Consider the following 24,779-nt stretch of genomic DNA (forward strand, 5'->3'; position numbering starts at 1 on the left):
CTCTCCCAGCTCACTGCTCTCGCCAGCATCAGTCTCCACAGCGTGCTGTATCACCTCCTCCTCTCCCTCCATTATAGGCACCAAATTCGGGAAAATATCTGGCTGGCAACAGCTCATTTTTTTGGCACAATTTGCTATAAAGCTCGAAACTCTCCTTCCTTCCTCCCAAAGCAGCCACACCACACCCACACACGCCTTCACTCCCTCTCAGCTCCCTCTCTCTCTGTCTCTTCTTAAGCGCATGTAATGATGACCCTTGACCTCCTGAATCGTGGGAATTGAGCGTTGCCATGCCATTGTTAAGGATGGTGACACTTTACGGCAGAAGGTCAGAGAGATTTAACGCTAACGCCCATTTCATATCGCTCACGCTAATGCTCAATTTTTAAAATGGAGACTAGGGGCTTTGAAAATGGGCGACAAGCCGGTGGTCTGAAAACCCATTTTTACCGCTCATGCCAGAAATAACGCCCATTTTTGGCCAATCTTCAAAAAAGTGTAAAATCTAGCCCATAGTTCTCTTAACATGGGGAGTTCAATGATCCAGTGAAATGGCATGGAGGAGTAGACAATGAAAGATTATGAAGTCATGGTATCCCCAATGATTGACTGCTTATCAAGGGAGGCAATGAGGTATTTGCCTTTATATCCTGACTGCTTGGAGACAACATCCAGAAACCAAAAATATAACGAATAGTCAGCATGGATTTCAAAAGGGAAAGTCTTGCATGACCAACCTCATTGAAGTTTTTGAAGAGGTAACAGAGAGAGTAGACAATTATACTGCAGTAGAAGTAATTTATCTAGATTTTCAAAAGGCCTTCAACAAGGTACCCCATATTAAACTGATGAACAAGGGAAGAGAACGTGGAATCAGCTAGCTCAATGGACAGCGAGCTGGCTTCAAGACAGAAAGCAGGGAGTAGGGGGTAAAAGGTAGCTATTCACAATGGCAGAAGGTGGGTAGTGCTGTTCCACAAGGATCAGTGCTGGGACCACTGTTGTTCACACATTATATTAATGATTTAGACTTTGGAATCAAAAACACAATTTCTAATGTTGCGGATGACACCAAATTGGAGGCGATAGTCAATACTGAGGAGAACTGCAACAAATTACATTAATAAACTTGCAGAATGGGCATATAATTGGCAAATGAAGTTTAATGAAAATAAATGTGAGGTATTACATTTTGGTAGGAAGATAAGGAGGTCACTTATTACTTGGAGGGTGAGAGTCTGGGTGGGGTAGAGGAACAAAGGGATCTCGGAGTACAAATACACAAATCACTAAAAGTTGTGACATAGGTTAGCAAGGCCATAAAAAAGAAAACCAAGTACTAGGATTTATTTCTAGAGGTATAGAATTGAAAAGTAGGGAAGTTATGCCAAACCTGAATTGAACCTTGGTTAGACCACACGGAGAGTACTGCGTACAGTTCTGGTCGCCATATTATAAAAAGGATATAGAGGCACTGGAGAGGGTACAGAGAAGATTTACAAGGCTGATACCAGATATGCGAGGGTATACATATCAAGAAAGGATGATCAGGCTGGATCTCTTTTCTCTTGAAAAAAGAAGGCTGAGGGGTGACCTAATAGAGGTCTTTAAAATTATGAAAGGTTTTGATTGAGTGGATACAGAGAGAATGTTCCCACTTGAGTGCAAGAGCATAACTAGAGGCCATGAATATAAGATAGCCACCAAGAAATCCAATAGGGAATTCAGAAGAAAACTCTTTACCCAAACAGTGGTGAGAATGTGGAACTCACTACCCAAGGGAGTAGTTGAGGCAAATAATATAGATGCATTTAAGGGGAGGCTAGACAAGCATATGAGGGAGAAGGGAATAGAGGGTTACGCGGATAGATTTAGGTGAGGAAAGACGGGAGGAGACTCACGTGGAGCATAAACTCTGGCATGGACTGGTCGGACCGAATGGCCTGTTTCTGTGTAATAAAAGCTATGTAAAGCAGAGAATCTACATTTTGCTCTGATATTAAGGAGGCAATTGAGGGTCTCAGCAGAGAACAGAAATAAGGAGAGACAGTTCTAATCAGAATCCTAGTTACAAACCTACTGAGCCAGCTCAAATTAATCTCAGCTGATATATATATATATATATATATTTATTTCTACTACTGTTCTCTGTGTTACTTTCTGTATTGCAATTAAACACTAAAACTGACTAAGTGATTTCCAATTATAACCTACTCCATTCATATCTGTGGATGTTGGCATGCAAGCTTTGTTGAGCTTACCATTGTATCTTGTTGTTGGAATCAATAATATTATCTAGCCACTACATGTATCTTACAGTAATATTTCAACGAATGTTTATAGATGTATTACAAAGTAGGCTTCGTTTAGATAATTGCCATCATTTGTTGTACTTGCAATTGAAAGTAGGCAGTTACTAAAACCTAGTATGATCCAGCTTAAAAGTAAGAAACTGGTTGACAAAAAAATATAGCAGCCAGGTTTGGATGTAGTTCTATCATAGAGAAAGGTATTTTTTAATATGTTAGATGTTGACTGATAGTAAATCTTGCAGTTGTACAGTAACATTTTGTATAGATTCCGGAGTGGGATTTTACCAACATTATTTTGCAAATCTTGTTACACAATGAAACTTTGGACTCAGACTGTCTGAGATCAATTTAAAGAAATGTGGTGATTTGGGAGAATTTTTAAGCCAACTCCATTTTTGGAACTGCTTGTTCTGAATATCTGAGAATTGTTTCAGAACTGGCACAATGGGGATCTGGGAAACTAAATGCTGCAACAAATGTTATGTTAACTGAATGCAAGCTACAATTTTACAATTTTCATGTTGCTTTAATTTTGAAACAAAATACAATATGTTTTAGCTGCTGAGAAACAGTAATAGTCCTGACACAACTGACTTGCACCATTGTACATGTTCCTTTACAAATCTAAAAAAGTGGCATGATGGTTGCATTACTGGAACAATCATTTTCAAACCAGTAGCTATTACAGGATTAAGGGCAAAACCAAACCAAACTGGTGACACAAGGGTTTGATAAACCACAGACCAAATTAGCCACAACCCTTTTTGTTTAGAGCAGCAAAGAGTCACATAGGGTTCCCCTCACCCCTCCTCGATCGCTATCTACTGTCTCTTGCTGTCAAATGTATATGTGAGGATGTTGGTGGAGGACAGGATTGTAGTTAGCTCTCTGTGGTGGAATAATGGCCAGAATTTTAATCTAGAGCTGAGTTGGGAATGATAGGGCTAGAAAGCAATCAGAAACCCGGGAGAATGGGTTTCTCATAAGCCCTGCTGAAAGTAATGACAGGGCTTGATTAACATTTCAAAGCACCAATTCCCACCTGCAGCCAGCCAGATGGAGAGGCAGAGAGGATGGGGGTTCGGAGGATCGGGGAGATGGGGGAAGCTTCAGGGCCGGCCGGAGGATCGATGGTGGAGGGTGGTCGAGACTCGAGCTGGAGAGTATCGGGGCTGGAGTGGGGTGTCTGGGAAAGTGACCGGGGGCCTCGTGGGGGATCGGAGGCCTTTGATTTTTTTTGGGGAGGGGTGCAATCGGAGGTCTTGGGGTAGCAGGAAAGGGATTGGAGGCATCATGATGTATTGGGGGCGGGGGGGAAGGACTTGTAGGCCTCGGGGAGGGGGTATCAGTGGCCTTGGGGCAATCCGATTGCAGGAGGTGGGTGAGGCAGAAATGTTAGAGCCAGCAGCTAAGTGGAAAGGCATTGACCTCCTGGATCCAGAAGTCCTGGCCTTATTTTAGCTGGCAAGATCCCTTAGGCCTGAGAAGCCGACCAGCCAGAATTAAATTAAAAATGCTGGTTAAATCTGAGGCACACAGCCTCATCATAGTATTTAAATGGGTGATCCACCTCCTGGGAGCAGGTTGGCTGCACAGCCAACGTACTGCCTCCATTAAAACTGTAAGTGGGCGGGTTGGAGTGGGGTTAAGGTCGAGATTTCAGTTTTTTACACTTTAACCTCCCACCCGACCCCAACCCCAACCCATCCGTGTTCATGTGTGAAGAATAGACACTTGAACGAGGCATAAGAGGGTGACTGATGTCTGCGGAACTGTCATCAGGCAAATGATGTACCTTCAAGAGAAGAGGGAAAGAAAATTAAAAAGAAAAAAGTCGGTCAAGGACAGCTTGATTAGATACTTTCTCGGTTATAGCTGACTAAAGAAAAGCTGCGAATCTTAGTATTCATTAGGCTGGCATGAATGGAAGAGTATTTATTATTTCAGTCTAGAGTTTGGGAGCTGTGTTAGTCACAGATATTGGGTGAGTTGGATTGAGTTGAATGACATTGAAATTGAGCTAAATTGAGTCATGTCAACATTTCTTTATTTCTATGGAGTTTAAAAATATTAATTGGCAAAGTTGTAATTTTAACTTGAAAGTTGTTGAAAATATTTTTTGTTTTTCGTATGGTAATAAAATGCAATATTCAGCAAAAAAAAATTTTAAATGTAATATAAGGCTGATAAATCAATGCTGCCCAAATTTTAACAGATTAGGCTAGACTGCAGCTTGCCTTAATTGGCTCAGTTTCGGTCATTATTTTTACTTTTAAAAATCCTCAGTTCAAAAAATCCATACCTGCACCTAACAGAAGGGTTGGAGATGAGCCAGATTCTACCCTGTGCTATTGACTTTATCTCTGTAATTTCACTGATTCGGCTCCAGATTCGATTCCAATGGTTTGGAGTCAGCGAGGTCACTCACTGGGAATTCAAGTGTATGAAATAGCAGTTGAAAATTGACAGCAGCTCAGTGTGCCTCAGTATTCATTTAAAGCTGTAATTCATACAACAGCTGTCTTGATATGGTTTTCCCATGACCTGTAATGTGCAGAATTCTAATTACAGACTCCATGTAAGTTGGAAATGTAGGAATCTGAGTATACAATGCAATAAATGTTTTCTGCATGCTAAACAAACTTTAATAATTGTCACAATGAGTAATATTGCACTGGAGCTTATTGCTATTATACTACATAAAAGTATATTATTTGCTATTAAAGCAGAGTATTATTTCTTTGTGAAACCATTTGCTCTTGTAAGCTGAGCCAAATATGCTCTAATTCTTGCAACTGATTCCATCCCTCTCCCTGGCAAATGTTTGAGACGGACCCAGTCTGTTTGAAACCTTGGTATTATATTTAATCACGTGCTGAGCTTCCTACCTCATATCCACTCCATCACTAAGACGGCCCATTTCCACCTCCGTAACATTGCCCGTCTCAATCCTTCGCTCAGGTTATCTGCTGCTGAAACCCTCATCCATGCCTTTGTTATCTCTTGACGTAACTATTTCAACGCACTTCTGGCCAGCCTCCCCAGTCCTACTCTTCAAAAACTTGAGATCATTCAAAACTCTGCCGCCTGTGTCCTAACTCATACCAAGTCCCGATCACCCATCTCCCCTATGCTCGCTGACCAGTATTGGCTCCCAGTTAATCAACGCATCGATTTTGAAATTCTCAGCCTTGTTTTCAAATCCTTCCATAACCTCACCACTCCCTATCTCTGTAATCTCCTCCGGCCCTACAATCCCCCAAGATCTCTGCTCTGCCAATTCTGGAACATCCCCGATTTTAATCATCCATCATTGGCAGCTGTGCCTTCAGCTACCTAGGTCGTAAGTTCTGGAATTCCTTCTCTAAACTTCTCTGCCTCTATACTTCAATTTCCTCCTTTAAGATCCTCCTTAAAACCTACCTCTTTGACCAAGCTTATGATCATTTACTCTCACATTTCCTTATATGGCATGGTGTCAAATTCTGTTTTTTGATAGTGTTCTTGTGAAGCACTTTGTGACATTTTACTACATTAAAGGTGCTATATAAATGTAAGTTGTTGTTGTAGTCCGATAGCTGCAGAATATCCTTTTTCCTTTCATGTGATTTGGAGCTGCACACGTAAGCTCCTTAATAGTAATGGGAGCGAGAAACAGGATGGCTCTGAAGAGGGAAATAATACTGCCTTATATATCTTATGAAAACTAAATGATATTTAGAACTTTAAAAAATCCTGAAATTCAGATAATGATTTAAGCCACTTGAACTTTGCTCGTATGGCTTTTATGCCTGGGAGTAAATTACAACTTTATCACTTAGTTGCAACCGGCTGCAGTGCAATAGTTATTTAATTTGGGAGGAAGATGTAACTGTATCTTATGAGGATTGGAATTTCACTGTTATTCATCATCTGTTCGCATTTTACTAGTGAAGGTGTTCTGCATAACTCACTATTAATACTGCCCCTGAGTTATGAGGCTATCCTTCCCAGTGCACTAATAATAAAAACTTGAAACTATTCTTTGTAATTTCTACCTAAAGCTGCTTACAAGCATAACAGGCAACTGCTATTGGCTGTATCACTTTACCTAAGTAAAAGACAGTCACACCACAGCCTATGTAGCATAATAACATTACTGTTTGCTAATTCAGGGTTACTGTAGAAATATTTTTTCCAAACTAGCAAGCAAGGTCAACATGTCCTAGTACAATAGGTTAACATGTCTTTTCACATCTAAGGCTAATTACGCTTCTGTGAAGTGCCTTGGAATGTTTTTCTACGTTAAAGGGGGCAATATAAATGTACATTGTTGTTGGGCTGAACACAGCCTGAATGATGTAATAAGACTCTTCAATTGCAGTAAGAGTTTGATGTGAAATAAGCTGGGCCCATAGCTCTCAACCCTAGAGACTTGAAAATGAGGGCACAAGTGTTAGAAATGAGCAACAAATGGGCATAATCTATACATACATACCATAAATGTTTTAAATAATCAAATATTTAATTATTTTTTTAAGTTACTCATATCCTCCTAATCAGTTTAAAATATTAGAATGATTTCCAGAAATCCAAATTCAAAGGGGGGGAAAAGTAAATTTTATTCACATTAATACACATGGGGTAATTTATGAAGTAACGTCAAGCCTCATCTGTTGAGCACGCATATCGAGAATTTGGGCGCAGGTCCCCATGATTCTCCATCTTATTGGGCCCAAGTTTCGGGATGCACCTAAAGCGGCTCAGCCTGGACCAGGACGCCCATTTTTCGGGCCAGAAAGTGCACCTAAAAAAAACTTCCAGATTCTCCGGCTCCCTGCAGGTCTTCTACAGCCGAGCGCAGCGCAGCACGAGCTGTTGGGGGCGGAGCCAGGTCCCTGCATTGAAAACAGTGCCGGGACCTCTGCACATGCGCGCTACAGTGGGCGCACATGTGCAGTAGCTCCAGGCGCCCGAAACTGTGTGGGAGGGGCCCGAAGCACGCAGCCCCTAGCCCTGGCCAAATGGCCTCACTGGGGCTGCGTGAATAAGGCTCCTCCCACGCACAGCTCCTGCTTCCTCCGGACCGGACCGGACCCGACTCGACTCCCACTCCCCCCCGTCCCACCGGCGACCCGACCTCCGCAACTCTCTCTCACCCCCCCCCCCCCCGGACCTCCGCGACTCTCTCTCACCCCCCCCCCCCACGGACCTCCGCGACTCTCTCTCCCCCCCCCCCCCCGAGACCCGACGCCACCTATCTGTAAATCTAGCACGAGGTCTTGGGCCCGGCCGTTCAGCCTCCTTCTCTCCCTCCCCCCCTTCTCCTTCCACCCCCTCTCTCCCTCCCTCCCTCTCTCCTTCCCTCCATCCTCTCTCCTTCCCTCCCTCCCTACATCCTCTCTCCTTCTCCCCCTCTCCCCCTGCCTTCTCCCCCCACCTCCCCCTCCCCCCCAACCTCCCTTCTCCCCCTCCCCCTCCCCCCACCCCCCTTCTCCCCTCCCCCCCTTCTCCCCCTCCCCCCCTTCTCCCCCTCCCCTCGCTGTCAGAAACACAGACACTGACAGACAGAGAGTGAGAGACACACACACAGACAGACAGATAGAGACACTGACAGAGACATACTGGGGGGACCATCCCAGCACGCTGTTGGAGGACTCCTGGTGCTGCAGTCGGTAAGTAGAAAATGTTTTATTTATTGATTTTTTTTAAAATTTCTTTTGATTTATTGGTTGATTTATTGATGTTTTTATCATTTATTATTGATGATGGCTCTTTATTTGTAAAACTGAAGTGTTTAATGTTTGTAAACTTCCCTTTAAACCCCCCCCCCCCCATTCCCTACGGCTAATTTGTAACCTACGCCTGATTTTCTAAAGTGTAGACAAGGTTTTTTCGAACGTACAAAAATCTTCACTTACTCCATTCTAAGTTAGTATGGAGTAAGTTTTCACTGCTGAAACTTTGAAAACAGGCGTAAGTGGCCGGACACGGCCTCTTTTGAAAAAAAAATTCTATTCCAAAGTGAAATTGTTCTAACTGACTAGAACTTGAGCAAACTAAATGCCGAGAATTTGAATTTCTAAGATACTCCGTTCTACACCAGTTGCTCCAAAAAATCAGGAGCAACTGAGGCCGAAACTTGGGACCATTAATTCTAATGGACAGAAAATCTGGGGTAGACAATAGAATCTCGTCAGTGAGAGCATAAACTTGTGGAAATACACCATTAATGTAAAAAAAATCAACTAAAATGGGATTTAATGGTAGAGTAGTCACCTCTGGAATTGGATTCAAATCTAGTCCAGATTAATTAGAGGAGATCTCCTCCATCAGTAACAATCCTATGTGAAAAAAGCCTCCTTCTGAGAAAGGAAACCGGTCCTCTTTGCGGTTCTTATTGCCTCGGAGTTGACTTGCCTGGTCGGGGGAGATTTTAACGGACAAACTTTTATGGCAAATTTGGCAATCTCCGTGACTGAGCCAGGCAGGCTCACAGGGTGTTGTAGGTTATTGATCAGCCAACCAAATTGATTGATGATCTTGGTAAGGTAGTCCAATCACTGAAGGCACGATTCTTCACATGACTCCAGAACATTCTGCAAGCCAATAGCCAATAAAGTCTTCTTCTTAGGCAGTCCCTCCGAGTCGAGGATGACTTAATCGCTGTTGGAGTTGTCCATGAGAGTCCTAACGTTCCAGGTCCCGAACTTCATTTTAAAAGGTGGAAGATGCCTGCGCATGATTTCTTTCAATGTGGGGTGGCAGTTGCACACCAGCTACCACACGCACTGACGGAACAAGGTCTTGGTCCAATGGCAAGGGGATCCAAGATGATTGGAGACCAGGCTCTGCTGCATGGGCCTAGCACACACACACACACACACATTCCTACTGTCCCCCTCCCTCCTTCCCACAGGTCCTCTCTCCCTGGGTTTCAGAGAACACAGTGAAGGCTTCCCGACCTCACAGCTGGCCCGTGCTGCACCTTCCCTGTGCCATGACCTTGCTGCTGGTCCACGACCTCGCTCCTGGGTCCCTATCGCGCTCCTGGGACCTGACCTTACTGCTTGGCTCCACCTTGCTGCTGGGCCCCCCGTCTTTGCTGCACCTCTCCCAGGGCACACTCCTCCCTACCTTGCTCCTGGGCCTTGACCTCGCTCCCACTCAATAAAGTAGGGTGGTACTAGTTGATCAAGTATCTGGAAACTTAGCAGTACTCTTGTGCACAGTTGGTGGTCCCTTAGCCAAGCTTTTATGCATTGAGGGAAGGAGGCCCACAAAGAGCATGATCCAAGCCCATGAAAGGTGGCCTTGGTATTGAGTGCCACCTCAACTTATTAAGGAATGCCTTTGGAAATTAAGGGTTTCATTCCATATAATAGCTCACAGAGTACTTTCAGACTCTATTCTCTTGTTGAAGCAGAAATGGCCCACAATCAATGAAAAGATAACACCATCTCAACTCCACCAAAGTTCCTGCTGAAAATCATGAGTCACATACCACAGAAAAGCCTGCCACTGTAGGAGAAATAGAAAGTTAGGATTGAAAGGGCACATGTCAGTAAGCACCGAGGGACGCCATTGCAGATGTTTTGTTAGTAACATGGTTTTGTCAATTATGGGATACATGTAAATGATTTGGGTCAAGTTGAGCGATTTGCCTGCAAGAAGGAGCGGCAGACACCTAAGACCATCTGCGGTGCATGTTTGCCCTGGCTTCCAGATCCCCCTACTTTTCTCTTCAAAACAGAATAAGTGGAGTCCTAACGGAGATCCGATTGATTCCTAGGGACTGGTCCAGAAGGTTAATTTGAAAGTATACCATGAAAACTTAAAAAATACTTACATTTTTAAATATATTTTTACATACTTAACGATTCTTTAAAAAAAACTTGAAGGAATTTTAAAACATTTTTTCAAAATATAGGTACAACGTCTCAGATCCAGCTGTCCGAAAATCGGAATTGTCTGAAAACCAGACATTTTTAAGAAAATCCCATATGATATTCAGTAGTCCAGAATCTGGAATTATTGTCCAAAAACCAGAGGGCTGGACTAGTTATCGGCTTCGGGGATGCAGAGGATCCTCTTCGGAGTAATCTTGACAGATTGGAAAAGCCGGTTTTCGGCGCATGTGCATCGCGCCCAGAAAACTGGCTTTTGCGAGGCCTCGACAGATCCGTGCACATTTCGTTGAATTTTCGGTCCAAAATCCGGAAAAATACGAAAACTGGCATGGTCTCGGTCCCGAGGTTGCCGGATTTGAGACGTGTACCTATATAGTAAAACTTCATAAAACTCTCAAAAAATGTATTAAAAAGTTTGAAAAACTTTAGCAATAACATTTAAATATTTGCCTCCAGGCTATTGTGGTTCCCTCTAGCCTTCAAAGATGGAGCTCACTGCAGACTGATCCATAATGCCTCTTCCCATAAAGCGTTCTCTATCATTGATAGCCAGTGAAGGAAAGAAAAGATAAATGTGGCCCAACATCAAACCCCTCGAACCTAACTTAATTTATATGCTGCAGGTTGGGCTGCAAGAGATAACGAGGAAAAGCCACCAGGACAGAGGAAAATCTACCTGGATATTTCTTGTATAGACGCCTGAGCATTGGTCTCAACCCTCCATCCCATCTAAATTTTCCTCTGATGGCCACCTGGAAACACCCAAATGCTGGTGTCTCAACGAAGAAAATCCAATCCATTGTCTTCTCTCAATTATTGCTACTTTCTCTCCTCTAAATGTAGCTTTATATTTTGTATATTGAAAATTGGATTACAAGCTCCTCCAAAAATCAGTAAAATTAACATAGATTTAGTATACAACAGATGTGTGTGTGAATATTGACTGACCTATGCACTGACTGCATTCTGTCTGAACAGACATAAAGGGCTCTTCTTTAAATTATACCATTCTTTTTTGGAGAAATGAAATATAGGCAATATAAACACTTTGAGAACTAGGGCTAGAATTTCCAGTGTTTCACCGCCTGGTTTCTCGGCAGTATTGACCGTTTTGGGCGAGAACCGGGTCAGCGAAAAATTCCCCAGCTGAGGCACGACAGCAGTTTCGAAGTACTGCTGGGGAGCGGTCCGCTGGCGTGCACCGTCCACAGATCGCCCTGGCGCGATCTTTGGCTGAGCAGGGACCCGTAGGTAAGTATAAAAACATTTTTTTTAAACCGCCCACAAGGATCAGCGGAGCTGGGCGGTCGGTAAGCAGGTCTGCAAGAAAAAGGTAAGTGATTGTTTTTTTACTATTTATTTTCAAAATCTGTGATTTAATTTAAAAGTGTCTTGGGAATGTTTTTAAACATTTTTTTAGTTAGGTTTTTTGAACAATTTTTATTATTTTTTGGTGTTAGACCCAACCCGCAGCCTCGGTGTAAATTTTTATAGATTTTAAAATTTTTCGCCCATTTTCTTTAGGCACCGCCCAATCTAGTCAAAATTGCACTATTCCACCCAGATTGGGGGTGCAAGACCCATATTTTTCGCTGGGCGGATTTAAAAAAAAAATTTCGGGATGTTTTCGCCGGTGATTATCTTCCCAGCCTTAGCGGTTTTTTGGGTGACAATTGGGTGCTGGTGAGCTGAAAGGAAATTCTAGCCCCTAGAATCAGTGTTGGTTGGAAAAGCTTGGTTGTTGCACAAAGCTCGGTGTAGAGATACAATTTTGTTTTGGAAAGGTGGAGGGTGGGGTCACAAGAATATCTGTTAATGCCCTTGGGGACACAGGATTACCTGATAATATAGAATACTGTCAACATTAGGTCAACATTATTAACATAACAAGTACTGGAGTCCTGGGTTCAGTGAGACTCTGTGGCATCTCGTATCCTGTGCATTTTTATCAAATAACCTCAACACTTTCACAAGCGTTTCGATCACAGTTAACTTTTAAATTCTCTCAGTTTGATATTCCACAGAGATGGCATTGATGACCTTCTGCTAAAAGATGTGTTGGAGCATGAAAAAAGACAGCATGACATCTCATTGTTGCCTCTTTTGTGAGGAATGTACTTTCATCACTCACCACTTACGCCTGCCAAACACAAGTTTCTGCATGAGTAGTGATGTTTGAAGAAAGTTAGGACTGATGCTAAATTAACTAAATAGAGTCCTCGCCAGGAAAGTGTTGATAAAAGTAGAATTCAGAAGACTTGCAAATTCTAACTGTTTTATTTGCAATGACTTTCCTATCTTTAAATCCTGGCTGCTGATTTGTTTGCTAACAGATTGCCACAGTACGATGTACAACTGTTTTGATGCATTCTTTGATTGCAAACTCGAATATTAAACACTTACAGAAATTGGGCTGCTGCAATACGTACAATGTAGAAACAGTTTGAAGGTCTACAAAGAGATTTTATGACAGCCATTACATTTGATGCTATTTGCAACATCGCCAAGGCCTTTGTGTCACCAGATGCAGAGTTTAGGCATTTTGGGAGGAGGAACCTTCTTACCCTATAGAAAATATGGTTTGCATTATATTTTCATTTTCACTGCAGACAAAGGGCCCAATTTTGGCCATGACTTGCATCAATTTTTTTGGAGTAAGTTGTTTTTTCTGGCGTAAGTTAAAAAATGTCATTTTATCCAAAAAATTTGCTCCAGAGTAAGTCAGTTAGATACGATTTTTTTTAAAGTTCAGTTGTTTTTTCAAAGGGGGGCGTTCCCAGACACTTACGCCAGTTTTGGTCATTTATGCCACTTTGGCCAGCTAAAACTTACTCCAAATCGACTTAGGTTAGCGTATGTGGCCAGCTCTGAAAAACATTGCGGGCAGTTAAGAATTTGGCGCAGGTTAGTACATTTATAGCACCAATACTTACAAAGCACGACACAAAGCACAAAAATAAGCCTTCACTAACAAATAAAAAATACAAGGAAGCTGAGAGGACCTGCACCAAGACTTACGAAGCATTAAACAAAGACCAAAAAGTAATAAGCAATTAGTTAACAAATAAAAAATAGAAGGAAGCTGAGGACCTGCACCAAGCACTAAACAAACTGTTGAAATCTCGACTCTCAATATACGACTCCAACACAATCAGTTCCAGTAGATGTTCCTTTAATAAATTTTACTTGCAGCAAGGAAGAGTCTCACTCATTCAAAGGCTAAGCGGAGACTCCCAATATGGTACAGATTCACAATGTATTTATACAGTAGAAAAAACAATTTATGGTTCCATCCTGTGTATTGGTTCTGCCTTTGCAGTCAGTGAAAACAGATAAAGAGTTCTCCAATCGGTTAATGATTACCACATCCTTGTCTGAGTCTTTTACATGTTTTCAAATGTCTCCTTTGTCAGTGTTCCGTACTGGCCTGTGTCTGGAAGGCCAGCACATCATTAATAGTGGGTGGCGGATCTGAGCAATTATTTTTCCTTAGTGGAAACAATGACACCTGCATCCCCCCTTTTGACCGAGCTGTTGACTTAGCTGCATTATCAGTTCTGGCGTTTCCAAGTGCTACCTCATTCAACTGGCCTGCATGTGCTTGGCATTTGATAATGGCAAATTTTAAGGGGAATTGAATGGCTCGCAGAAGATTTTCTACTTGTTCTGCATTCTTGATAGTGGTTCCTGAAGAAGTCAGGTACCCGGGAATTTTCCAAATTTGTCCATAGTCATGCGTTACTCCAAAAGCAGACCTGGAGTCAGTGTAGATATTAACTGTTTGTCCTTCAGCCAGAATACAAGCTCAAGTTAATGCAAATAATTTGGCTTGTTGGGCTGACAAGGAGTCTGGAAGAGAGGCTGTTTTGATAGTATTAAACTGGGTTACAATTGCATAAGCCGCTTTAGGTTGGCCCTTATCATTTCGTAAGGCTGATCCGTCAACATAGTACACTAGATCAGGGTTACACATTGGTACATCTGTTAAATTGATACGTGGTTTAGTCACTATTTCGGTTACCATTTCACATGAATGGGGTTTACCGTCTTCTTCCGTGGGGAGTAGAGTGGCTGGATTTAAGGTAGTACATATTTTAATGGTAAGGTTCGGATTTGACAACAGTTCAATTTCATATTTAGTAGTTCTTGCAGAAGTTAGGTGTTGAGTGGCACATTTAGTAAGTAAAATCTCGACAGCGTGTGGGATATATAAACAGTTTGATGATTTAGAGTTATTGTCTGAGCCTGTTGTACAACATAATAAGCTGCTGCCAAAAAAGGAAGACATCCTGGTAGTCCGCGTGCCACTGGATCTAGTTGGGTACTGAAATACGCTATCGGTCGCTGCCTGTCTCCATGTAACTGAGTCAAAACCTGACTTGTGATGAACACATAAGTTGAATGGCTTAGTGTAATCTGGTAATCCCAAGGCTGGTGCTGAAGTGAGGGACTACTTAAGATTCTGGAATGCATTCCGGGATACTTCATTCCAAATCAACTTTTCTGGTAGTGAGGGCATGGAAATGTCTAACAATGGTCTAACGATCGCGGAATAATTCATAATCCATTGCCTGCAATATCCTAACATGCCGAGGAAATGTTTGATTTCTCTCTTGGTTATTGGTAGTAGAGCAGAGCAGATTGCTTTTACTCTGTCTTGTGTCAATTGTCTCGTATCTCTGACCAATTTGTGTCCTAGATACCGAACCCTTTCCGAGACAAATTGTAACTTCGCCTTTGACACTTTGTGTCCTTTCGAGGTCAAGCCTTTTTATAACACAAGAGAATCTGTTTTGCAGGCTAATTTGGAGGGTGAAGCGAGCAGTAAGTCATCAACATACTGCACAAGTGTAGAACCTGCTGGTAAAATTACATCTTCCAGATCCTTCTTTAAGCATTGTGAGAATATAGTAGGGCTTTCGGTAAATCCCTGTGGGAGTCTTGTCTACGTATATTGGCATCCTTTATACGTGAAGGCAAACAGGAATTGGGACTCTGGGTGAATGGGTATTGAGAACAATGCCGAACATAGATCAATCATCGTATAATACGTTGAGTTTGCCGGAATACTGGTAAGTATAGTCGCAGAATTGGGCACCACCGGATAAGTCGGGAATACAGATTCATTCACGGCTCATAGGTCTTGGACAAACCTCCATTTCTCACTATTGGGCTTCTGAACCAGAAAAATCAGTGTGTTACACGGACTTCTCATTTATGCTTATAGTGATTCACAGATCACAGAATGCAAAGTACTTGTTTTATAATTGTGTGCCCAACTTCTGTTTTAGAAACTGAATATCAAAAACTCCAATCTTTTGTTCTGTAACTTCAATTTTATGATACAGTGTCTCATAAATTACATCTTTTTAAGTTTCAGCTTCTGACGCAGTAGTTGTGTAATTTTATTAAAAAGGCTTCCAAACCTAAGATTTTCCAATACAACCAAAATGTTTATCAAGGAGAATCACCTGAAATATCTCAAAACCCCAATTCAAATTTTGTACTGTCAATCTTTAAAACTCTTTTTACTGAGCTAGAAGCTTTCGTGTCAAGGTTTTACACAAAGGAAAATGGGGTGTACTTCCCCAGCCTCGAGAGACCCACACAGGCTTTTTTTAAAAGGCATTACAACTTCTCTTCTCCATTCTTTATCTCATTCCGAGACTAAATTTATTGTCTTTCAACCCAATGTAATCAATGATTACGTGTTTTCTTTTGACAAGTGAGCATGTCGAAATTTATTTTTTTAAACCAACAGGCCAGGCATTTTTTATCTTTTCCTCAACATACCTATCCTTTGTTCATTTCCTAGCTCCGTAACTTATCATCTGAATAAATCCACACCTGGTGTTTCTAACTTAAAATGTAATTCAATTCTAGGTTCACACCTCCTTAAAACTTCCCACATAAAGGGCAACACTACAAAGGGTTAAAAAAAACCTTCACTCTGTCCGAAAAAGTGGGTGGAGCTAAAACAGCAGACAGCGCCACCACTTTCTGAAACAGGCTTTCAGACACATGAAAAATTAATTAATTCCCACCTCAAATATTTCACAGTCAAAAATCACACAAGCACTCTCATTCAAAGACAGACATTCACAAAAGTCCCTCTTCATTCAACAAAGCTTATTGTTTGGTCAGCTCTATTTTTGGATCCATACGTCACTTAAGATAGTCACTATCAGGTTTTTTTTTCTTTTCTTATATATTGATACTTCCTCTATTAATTTTACGTGGGCTCGAAGAATCGGAACCCAGGCCTTTTCTATTACTTTCTTTTTTTTTCTACCTGGGTCTCTGTCTATGAGACACTCCTCTAGATATAGAAACATAGAAACATAGAAAATAGGTGCAGGGGTAGGCCATTTAGCCCTTCGAGCCTGCACCGCCATTCAATGAGTTCATGGCTGAACATGCAACTTCAGTACCCCATTCCTGCCTTATCACCATACCCCTTGATCCCCCAAGTAGTAAGGACTACATCTAACTCCTTTTTGAATATATTTAGTGAATTGGCCTCAACAACTTTCTGTGGTAGAGAATGCCACAGGTTCACCACTCTCTGGGTGAAGAAGTTTCTCCTTATCTTGGTCCTAAATGGCTTACCCCTTATCCTTAGACTGTGACCCCTGGTTCTGGACTTCCACAACATTAATAAGAACATAAGAACATAAGAATTAGGAACAGGAGTAGGCCATCTAGACCCTTGAGCCTGCTCCGCCACCCAACAAGATCACGGCTGATCTGGCCGTGGACTCAGCTCCACTTACCCGCCCGCTCCCCATAACCCTTAATTCCCTTATTGGTTAAAATATGTGATTTTTTACATGTGATTCTTTCTAAATTAAATGAACCATCAGGTGGAAATGGCCTGTTTTCACCCTTAGTCCATTTTACCCATTTTTTTTTTCGGTGGTCAATTGAAGACTGACCACAATTCTGGAGCATAAAATAGGCTGGTGTGCCCTTTGGTGGTGTTTTACTTGCTCCGGCACCCATTCTGGATGATTAAGATTTTTCACAGTTTCTGATCTCACAATCCTTTTGGTCAACCGAGTTCTCTACGCCCACTTCTCCTGGCCATCATATGGCCTGAAAAGGCTCTTAATTCGGGCTCAGTCTGGGTGTGTGGGATATGTTGACATGAACCAACCGTAGTTGATCAATCAGTTACTGTTTCTTTTCTCAATCAATCCTTGTTTTTCCGAATCACAATTTTCCGTAGTGACTCTTCCCGTTTCTCTAATTACAAAGTCGCACAAAAGTATTGAACACAACAGTATAACAAAGACAACTAGGACAATCAACATTCACATGGGTATACAAATCATAACCTTAAACTCTATCTAAACAAATAGTCAATTCTCTGTCTGCGTTGTACGCCACTACAGACCGAGTCCTTAACTTATCTTAATAAAATTTATGGTCCTATCACACAAGGACCTGGATCCTATCACACAAGGACCCTTTCCCTACTAAGGCAATCCTATCACACAAGGAACTTTCCTGTAGGGACTTGTATTACCCTATCAAACAAGGATAATCTTAATTTATAGTCCTATCACACAAGGACCCTGATCCTATCGCACAAGGATCATCGATCGATAGTGCTCTTTTTACCTTTTCCTCATGAAAATCTCCCCGGGCTGTTTCAAGATCGGATATTTTCAGGATCAGATCCCTTCTGCCTACAAGCTGAGAAGGAAATGATCACAAAAATAACTTTAGCTCTTAAATGTCGAGTCTCGTAGATCGCTGTACCTCCACTGTGGACAACAGATAACATATACGATTCAACAGTAAAGAGACCTCTTGTGAGCAAAAGGCTCACCTTATTCTGGCCAGTGAAGCCCTTCACTGAAGAGGCACTGTGCCGGCATCTGTTTACTCACAGAGTAGAGAGTAAGCGATCTCGGTGGAACCTCCAAGAAGTAACTGTCAAAATCTCGACTCTCAGTATATGACTCCAACACAATCAGCTCCGGTAGATGTTCCTTTAATAAGTTTTACTTGCAGCAAGGAAGAGTCTCACTCAGTCAAAGGCTAAGTGGAGAATCCCAATATGGTACAGATTCACAATGTATTTCTACAGTAGAAAAAACAAGTTATGGTTCCATCCTGTGTATTGGTTCAGCCTTTGCAGTCAGCGAAAACAGATAAAGAGTTCTCCAATCAGTTAATGATTACCACATCCTTGTCTGAGTCTTTTACATATTTTCAAATATCTCCTTTGTCAGTGTTTTTGGTGGGCTAGTCAGCAGTAACTCGATTAGGGTGTGATAATGTGCTATCACTGGTTTTGCATTGTTTTAGGATTGTCCAGTTTCCTGGCCATCTATTTGGGCCCATGATTTCCATAGTGGTTGATTGGGTAATTGGCTTCTTGCATATTTTGGATGAGTTCTGTAGTTGAGATAATGGCTGGTAATTTGATTATCTCTTCGGGGGTGAATTGGTGCTGCATCTTTACAACCTTTATCAAGCCCTTCTAAGGTCTGGCATAGCGACAGACTATTGATAATACAGGGGAGCACAATGGGTGGTACTTATCTCAGCAGGACAGTCTTAATGTTGTCTGGTGGCTATTAATCAGCTAGCAGCAGTTTCAGTCAAGGTTAACATGTTTATGCAAACAGACTGTTTGCTGCAGAAGCTTCTGGCAGGACCGGGACTCAATTTTGTTTTATTGCAAAAGGGTACAAAAAACAGTGTATGCAACTTTAAGAGTACATTTCCACAAAACCACAAAAAGTAATAAGCAATCAATCAATAACAAATAAAAAATAGAAGTCCTACCTTTATGCCAGAATCAAGTTTTTTTTTAAGTTTCCCCCCCCCCCCTCCATCAAAACACACTTTCTCCCTCCCCCCATCAAAACACTTCCCCCCCCACCCCAAGCCAAACTCTCCTCCTCCGCCCTCCTAATCAAAACTCTCAAACACAATCATCAATAAATAAAAAGTAAAACGGAAGTCCTACCTCGGCCCGGGAAGTCAGCGGGCCGGCTGGCCGGTGCGGGAGGCCACTTGGCTGGGGATAGGATGCGGCGAAGATCGGGGCACCCTTCAGCTGGGGATAGGGGCTGCGAGCGTCGGGTCCTGCTCACAGCCCGTAGGACACGCTGGGAGGGCGAGGAGCATGCGTGCAGACTTCACTGCGCATGCGCACAGCTGCCGGCAGTGCTTTCTGCGTGGCCTGTTGCTCCGCCCCCCACTTCACTATCTACGCCATGCTGGGACACCAGGGATTCGGCAGAGCGGGCAGGATGGGGCCCCTTTTTTTCGGCGCTGTTTCCAGCGCACAAAGTCGGCGCATTTAAGATAAGTGCAATGAAAAAGGGTTAGAGAAAATTGGGCCCAAAGTGTTGCAAATATTACTCAACTGTTTCCTAAGATTTCTACTTATTGTAACTTATTGGAATTTATGGTGGCGTGAACATTTACTCTACCTTCTTTATTATTTTAAATGTAATAATTTTAGAAAAGGCAGGAAAATATTAATTTATTTTTCTATTGTGTGCTTGCATCATGCAAAATAAAGTGACATTCTGCAGCAATGAATTAAATATGGTAAATACTTAATTTACCAAGCTGATACTTGAGCTTTTTGGAAGTTCTGTGCTAAAGTGCTCTGTCGTTGTCTTATCTGTTTTAACACCAGGTGATCCAAATTGATTTTGAAGAATTTGACTTGGAGATAGGCTACGACACCCTCACAATCGGCGATGGAGGAGAAGTTGGTGACCCGACCACTGTGCTGCATGTGTAAGTGCATTATTGATTAACCGATCTGTTATATAATCATCTGCTTTAAACAAGAGTTTTGTATTATTAATTTCATGAGAGAGCAGTTGAAACAATTAGAAACATCATTAAACACAGTCATTTTTATTTTCTTCAAAACTGAATTTTGAATGGTAGATGCAAGAAAGTATCCCATGGCAAACTCGTGTAATATCTCTTAATTTGAGACCTGAATAAAAATGAACCTGGCCAAAGAATAGATTTTCTAAACAAAAGCAGAAAATACTCAAAATATGCAGCAGATCAATCGGCATCTGAAAAGAGAAAAGACAGGTTAGCATTTTGGGTGGGAGCCTTTGTCAGAATTGAAAGGGAAGGATAGTGAGCCCCTTTATAGAGCTGACTAAAACAAAGAGGGTTAGAGCAACATGTAAAGGTCACTGGATGATGTACTGTCAGAATGGTGAAAAGGCATTGGGAAAGACAAAAGCTGAGTTGAACAGCTCTAAAATGGAAGGGAATATAGTGGAATATGAATGAGAGAAATTAATAGGAAAAGAAGGGGATTCCTAAGGATTGAATTTAATGATCCAACCTGAGGGTTGCAGTATCCAAGAGCAAGTTAAGATATGATTCAAAGTCACAAGGTGTTTAAGCATCAGCAGGCCATTTGGCTTATCTTAAATCATCCATCCAGAACGACCCGATACTCCCCATATTGCTGCATCTGGTTGTTCTTAAATGATTTCAGGGTTTTCATCTCCACCACTCTGTCTGGAAGTCCATTCCAATGTTGATTATTTTCTGTCCTAAATTTCCTATCCTCAAGTTACTTTTATTAGTTTGAGCTCTGTCTCCTTGTTCTACTTCCACTGTTAAATTTAAAGCAACATTACAGATTAACTTTTCTCATACCATTTACTCTCTTTTGCACCTTTATAAGATCATGTCTTAAATGTCTCCTTTACAGACTGAAAATCCAGAGCTGAAAAATTGCTGGATTGAGGGAGGGTGTAAGTCAGTAATGATGCATTTCTGGGACCAGGAATTTCTGATGGGGCTGATATACGGCAGGCTTCTGCTGGATCATACAGCATGGAAGGAGGCCATTTGGCCCATCGAGCCTGTGCCGGCTGTCTGCAAGAGCACCTCAGTTAGTCCCACTCATCCACCCTTTCCCTGTAGCGCTGCAAAAATTATTATTTCAGGTACTTATCCAACTCCTTTTTGAAAGCCTGCCCCCACCACCCTTTCAGGCTGTGCATTCCAAATCCTAACCACTCGCTATGTAAAAATGTTTGTTCTCATGTAGCCTTTGGTTCTTTTGCCAATCATCTTAAATCTGTGTCCTCTGTTTCTTGACCCTTCCGCCAATGGGAACAGTTTCTCTCTATCTACTCTGTCCAGACCCCTCATTATTTTGAACACCTCTATCGAATATCCTCTCAATTGTCTCTGCTCTAAGGAGAATAACCCCAGCTTCTCCAGTCTATCCACGTAGCTAAAGCCCCTCATCCCTGGAATCATTTTCGTAAATCTTTTCTGCACCCTCTCCAGGGCCTTCACATCCTTCCAAAAGTGCGATGCCCAGAATTGGACACAGTACTCCAGTTGAGGCCGAACCAGTGCTGTATCCAGGTTCTTCATAATCTCCATGCTTTTTTATTCAATGGGGCCGAAATTCACCCCAGCCGGAAACGGGTCGCACCTTCCATTTTTCTCGTGTTTTGGCCGTTGCAATGATGGCCCATCTTGCGAAATTCAGCTCTTTGTCATTTTTTTTTGAGCAGGACGGAAGTCGGTCATAATGGGAAGTGGGGGTGGGATTGGAGTGTTGGTCATAATGGGGGCGGAAGTGGAGGTGGGACGAACTCTCCGTCGCTGTCAGTCATCAGCGCTGGGCTGGTGACACCATCGCACTGGCGCGTCAACAACACATCTCTCCCTTTCAGTTACGGGGAGAGCCGCTACGAGTTCTGCAGCTTTTTAAGTTAGGTCCACTGGGCTACCAGGGAGGGTTTCGGCCAGACCAGCGGCCTATTGTCAGCCTGGCCAAACCCGGGGGGCATAATTGTCGGGCCGACCTAGCAGTCGGACAACAAAAAAAAAATAAGATGGCGGCCGCAGCAGTGCGTCCACCCCTTTAATGGAGGCCGCACCGCCATTTTACACACACTGCAAACACCGTGCACCAAAAGAAAAAGCTGTCGGGGGCACCGAGCGGCAGCCGGAAGATTTTCTAAGATGAATTTTGCTTGCGGGGCAGTACATTGGCGGTGCGTGCTTTGATGAGGCACTTAGGAGAGTTCGGCAGCAGTGGGGCGGATGTGGGGACCACCAGAAAAACCACCAGGGAGAATTTTGCGAGTGGTGGCTATTCGACTACAAATCGGCGACCATTCGACACCGCCGCGTGGTTGCCGGAAAGGTAATAGACCTTATTGGGAGACTAAATTTCGGCCCCTATACCTCTGTTCATGAAGCCTAGGTTCTCGTAAGCTTTTTTAACAACTTTCTCAACCAGCCCTGCCACCTTCAACGATTTGTGCACAGATAGAGCTAGGTCTTTCTGTTGATGCACCCCCTTTAGGATTGTACCCCTTAGTTTATATTTCCCCTCCTCGTTCTTTCTGTCAAAATGTATCAATTCAATCTTTTCTGCGTTAAATTTCATCTGCCACGTGTCCGCCCATTCCACCAGCCTGTCTATGTCCTCTTGAAGTCTATCAATCTTCGCCTCACTGTTCGCTATACTTTCAAGTTTTGTGTCATCGTCAAATTTTGAAATTGCGCCCTGTACACCCACATCCAAGAGAGTAATATATATCAAGAAAAGCAGTGGTCCTAGAACCGACCTCTAGGGAACACCACTATATACCTTCCTCCAGTCTGAAAAACAACCATTTACCACTACTCTCTGTTTCCTGTGATTTAGCCAATTTCGTATCCATGCTGCCACTGTCCCTTTTATTCCATTGGTTTCAACTTTGCTGGCTGTTTTAACCCATACTAGTTGATATTAAATGTAAAAATGCAGTAGCAAACTGTTTTCATTCATTCTTGGGCAATGGGCATCACTGCCAAGGTCAGCATATATTACCCATATAAAAACAGAAAATGCTGGAAATACTCAGCAGATCAGGTAACATCTCGAGAAGCACACCACTATAATACTCGGCAACACAAAAGCAAAATGCTGCAGAAGCTGGAATCTGAAATAAAAACAGAAAATGCTGAAAATCTCAGTGAGTCAGGCAGCATCTGTGGAGAGAAAAATAGAGTTAACGTTTCAGGTCGATGACCTTTCGTTAGAACTGCCGAATGTTTGAAAAGAATACTTTCTTCAGAAGCAAGGAAAGGGGGAGGGTAAGGAAGAACAAAGGAGAAGGTTTGTAATAGAGTGGCAGGCAGGAGAGATTAGAGAGACAAAAGGAATGATGGGCCTAATTGAAATGGTAATGACCGGTTAGAAAAAGGTGAATCTAGATAGGGTGTGAATAGTGGAATAATGACCAGCTGCCATTGGAGAGAAAGAAAAAAAAACATAATATGGGGTGGGGGGAGCCAAAGATGGACAGAGGTTATGCTCTGAAATTGTTGATATTGAGTCCAGAAGGCTGTAAAGTGCCCAAACGAAAGATGAGGTGCTGTTCCTTGAGCTTGCGTTGAACTTCATTGGAACAGTGCAGTAGTTCGAGGAAGGGGAGCTGTGCTGGGAGTGACTGTGGACTGGACCAGGGTGTCGCGGAGGGAGTGGTCCCTTCGGGATGCTGAGAGGGGAGGGGAGGGGAAGATGTGATTGATGGTGGGATCATGCTGGTGGTGGCAGAAATGGTGCAGGATGATTCGTTGAACATGGAGGCTAGTGGGGTGAAAGGTGAGGTGATAAAAGTTCACGGGTTGGGGGTAATATATTAGCATGGATAGAAGATTGGCTAACTAACAGAAAACAGAGAGTTGGGATAAATGGTTCATTCTCTAGTTGGCAATCAGTAACTAGCGGGGAGCTGCAGGAATCAGTGCTGGGACCCCAACTATTTGCAATCTATATTAATGACTTGGAAGAAGGGACTGAGTGTAACGTAGCCAAGTTTGCTGATGATACAAAGATGGGAGGAAAAGCAATGTGTGAGGAGGACACAAAAAATCTGCAAAAGGACATAGGCAGGCTAAATGAGTGGGCAAAAATTTGGCAGATGGAGTATAATGTTAGAAAGATTGCAAAGTGCTGCAGTACAGCAGGACCTGGGGGTACTTGCGCATGAAACACAAAAGGTTAGTATGCAGGTCCAGCAAGTAATCAGGAAGACCAATTAAATCTTGGCCTTTATTGCAAAGGGGATGGAGTATAAAAACAGGGAAGTCTTGCTACAGCTATACAAAGTATTTGTGAGGCCACACCTGGAATACTGTGTGCAGTTTTGGTTTCCATATTTACGAAAGGATATACTTGCTTTGGAGGCAGTTCAGAGAAGGTTCACTAGGTTGATTCCGGAGATGAGGGGATTGACTTATGAGGAAAGGTTGAGTAGTTTGGGCCTCGACTCATTGGAATTCAGAAGAATGAGAGGTGATCTTATCGAAACGTATATGATTATGAGATGGCTTGACAAGGTGGATGCAGAGAGGATGTTTCCACTGATGAGGGAGACTAGAACTAGAGGGCATGATCTTAGAATAAGGGGCCATCCATTTAAAACTGAGATGAGGACAAATTTATTTCCTCAGAGGCTTATAAATCTGTGGAATTCGCTGCCTCAGAGAGATGTGGAATCTGGTACATTGAATAAATTTAAGACAGAAATAGACAGTTTCTTAAACGATAAAGGGA

The 24,779-nt window shown here is 42.5% G+C and overlaps 1 protein-coding gene across 1 annotated transcript in view; it reads left to right on the forward strand.

The window, feature by feature from the left end:
• The window catches only part of csmd3b (CUB and Sushi multiple domains 3b), a 3,002,015-nt gene that overhangs the window by 2,093,118 nt on the left and 884,118 nt on the right, over window positions 1-24,779 (forward strand). The window contains exon 11 of the mRNA XM_070874966.1: window positions 19,866-19,969. Within this exon, the coding sequence (XP_070731067.1) occupies window positions 19,866-19,969 (104 nt within the window). The remainder of the gene's footprint in view (window positions 1-19,865; window positions 19,970-24,779) is intronic.

This window comes from Pristiophorus japonicus, chromosome 1 (assembly GCF_044704955.1).
Source record: "Pristiophorus japonicus isolate sPriJap1 chromosome 1, sPriJap1.hap1, whole genome shotgun sequence".
Classification (NCBI taxonomy): domain Eukaryota; kingdom Metazoa; phylum Chordata; class Chondrichthyes; family Pristiophoridae; genus Pristiophorus; species Pristiophorus japonicus.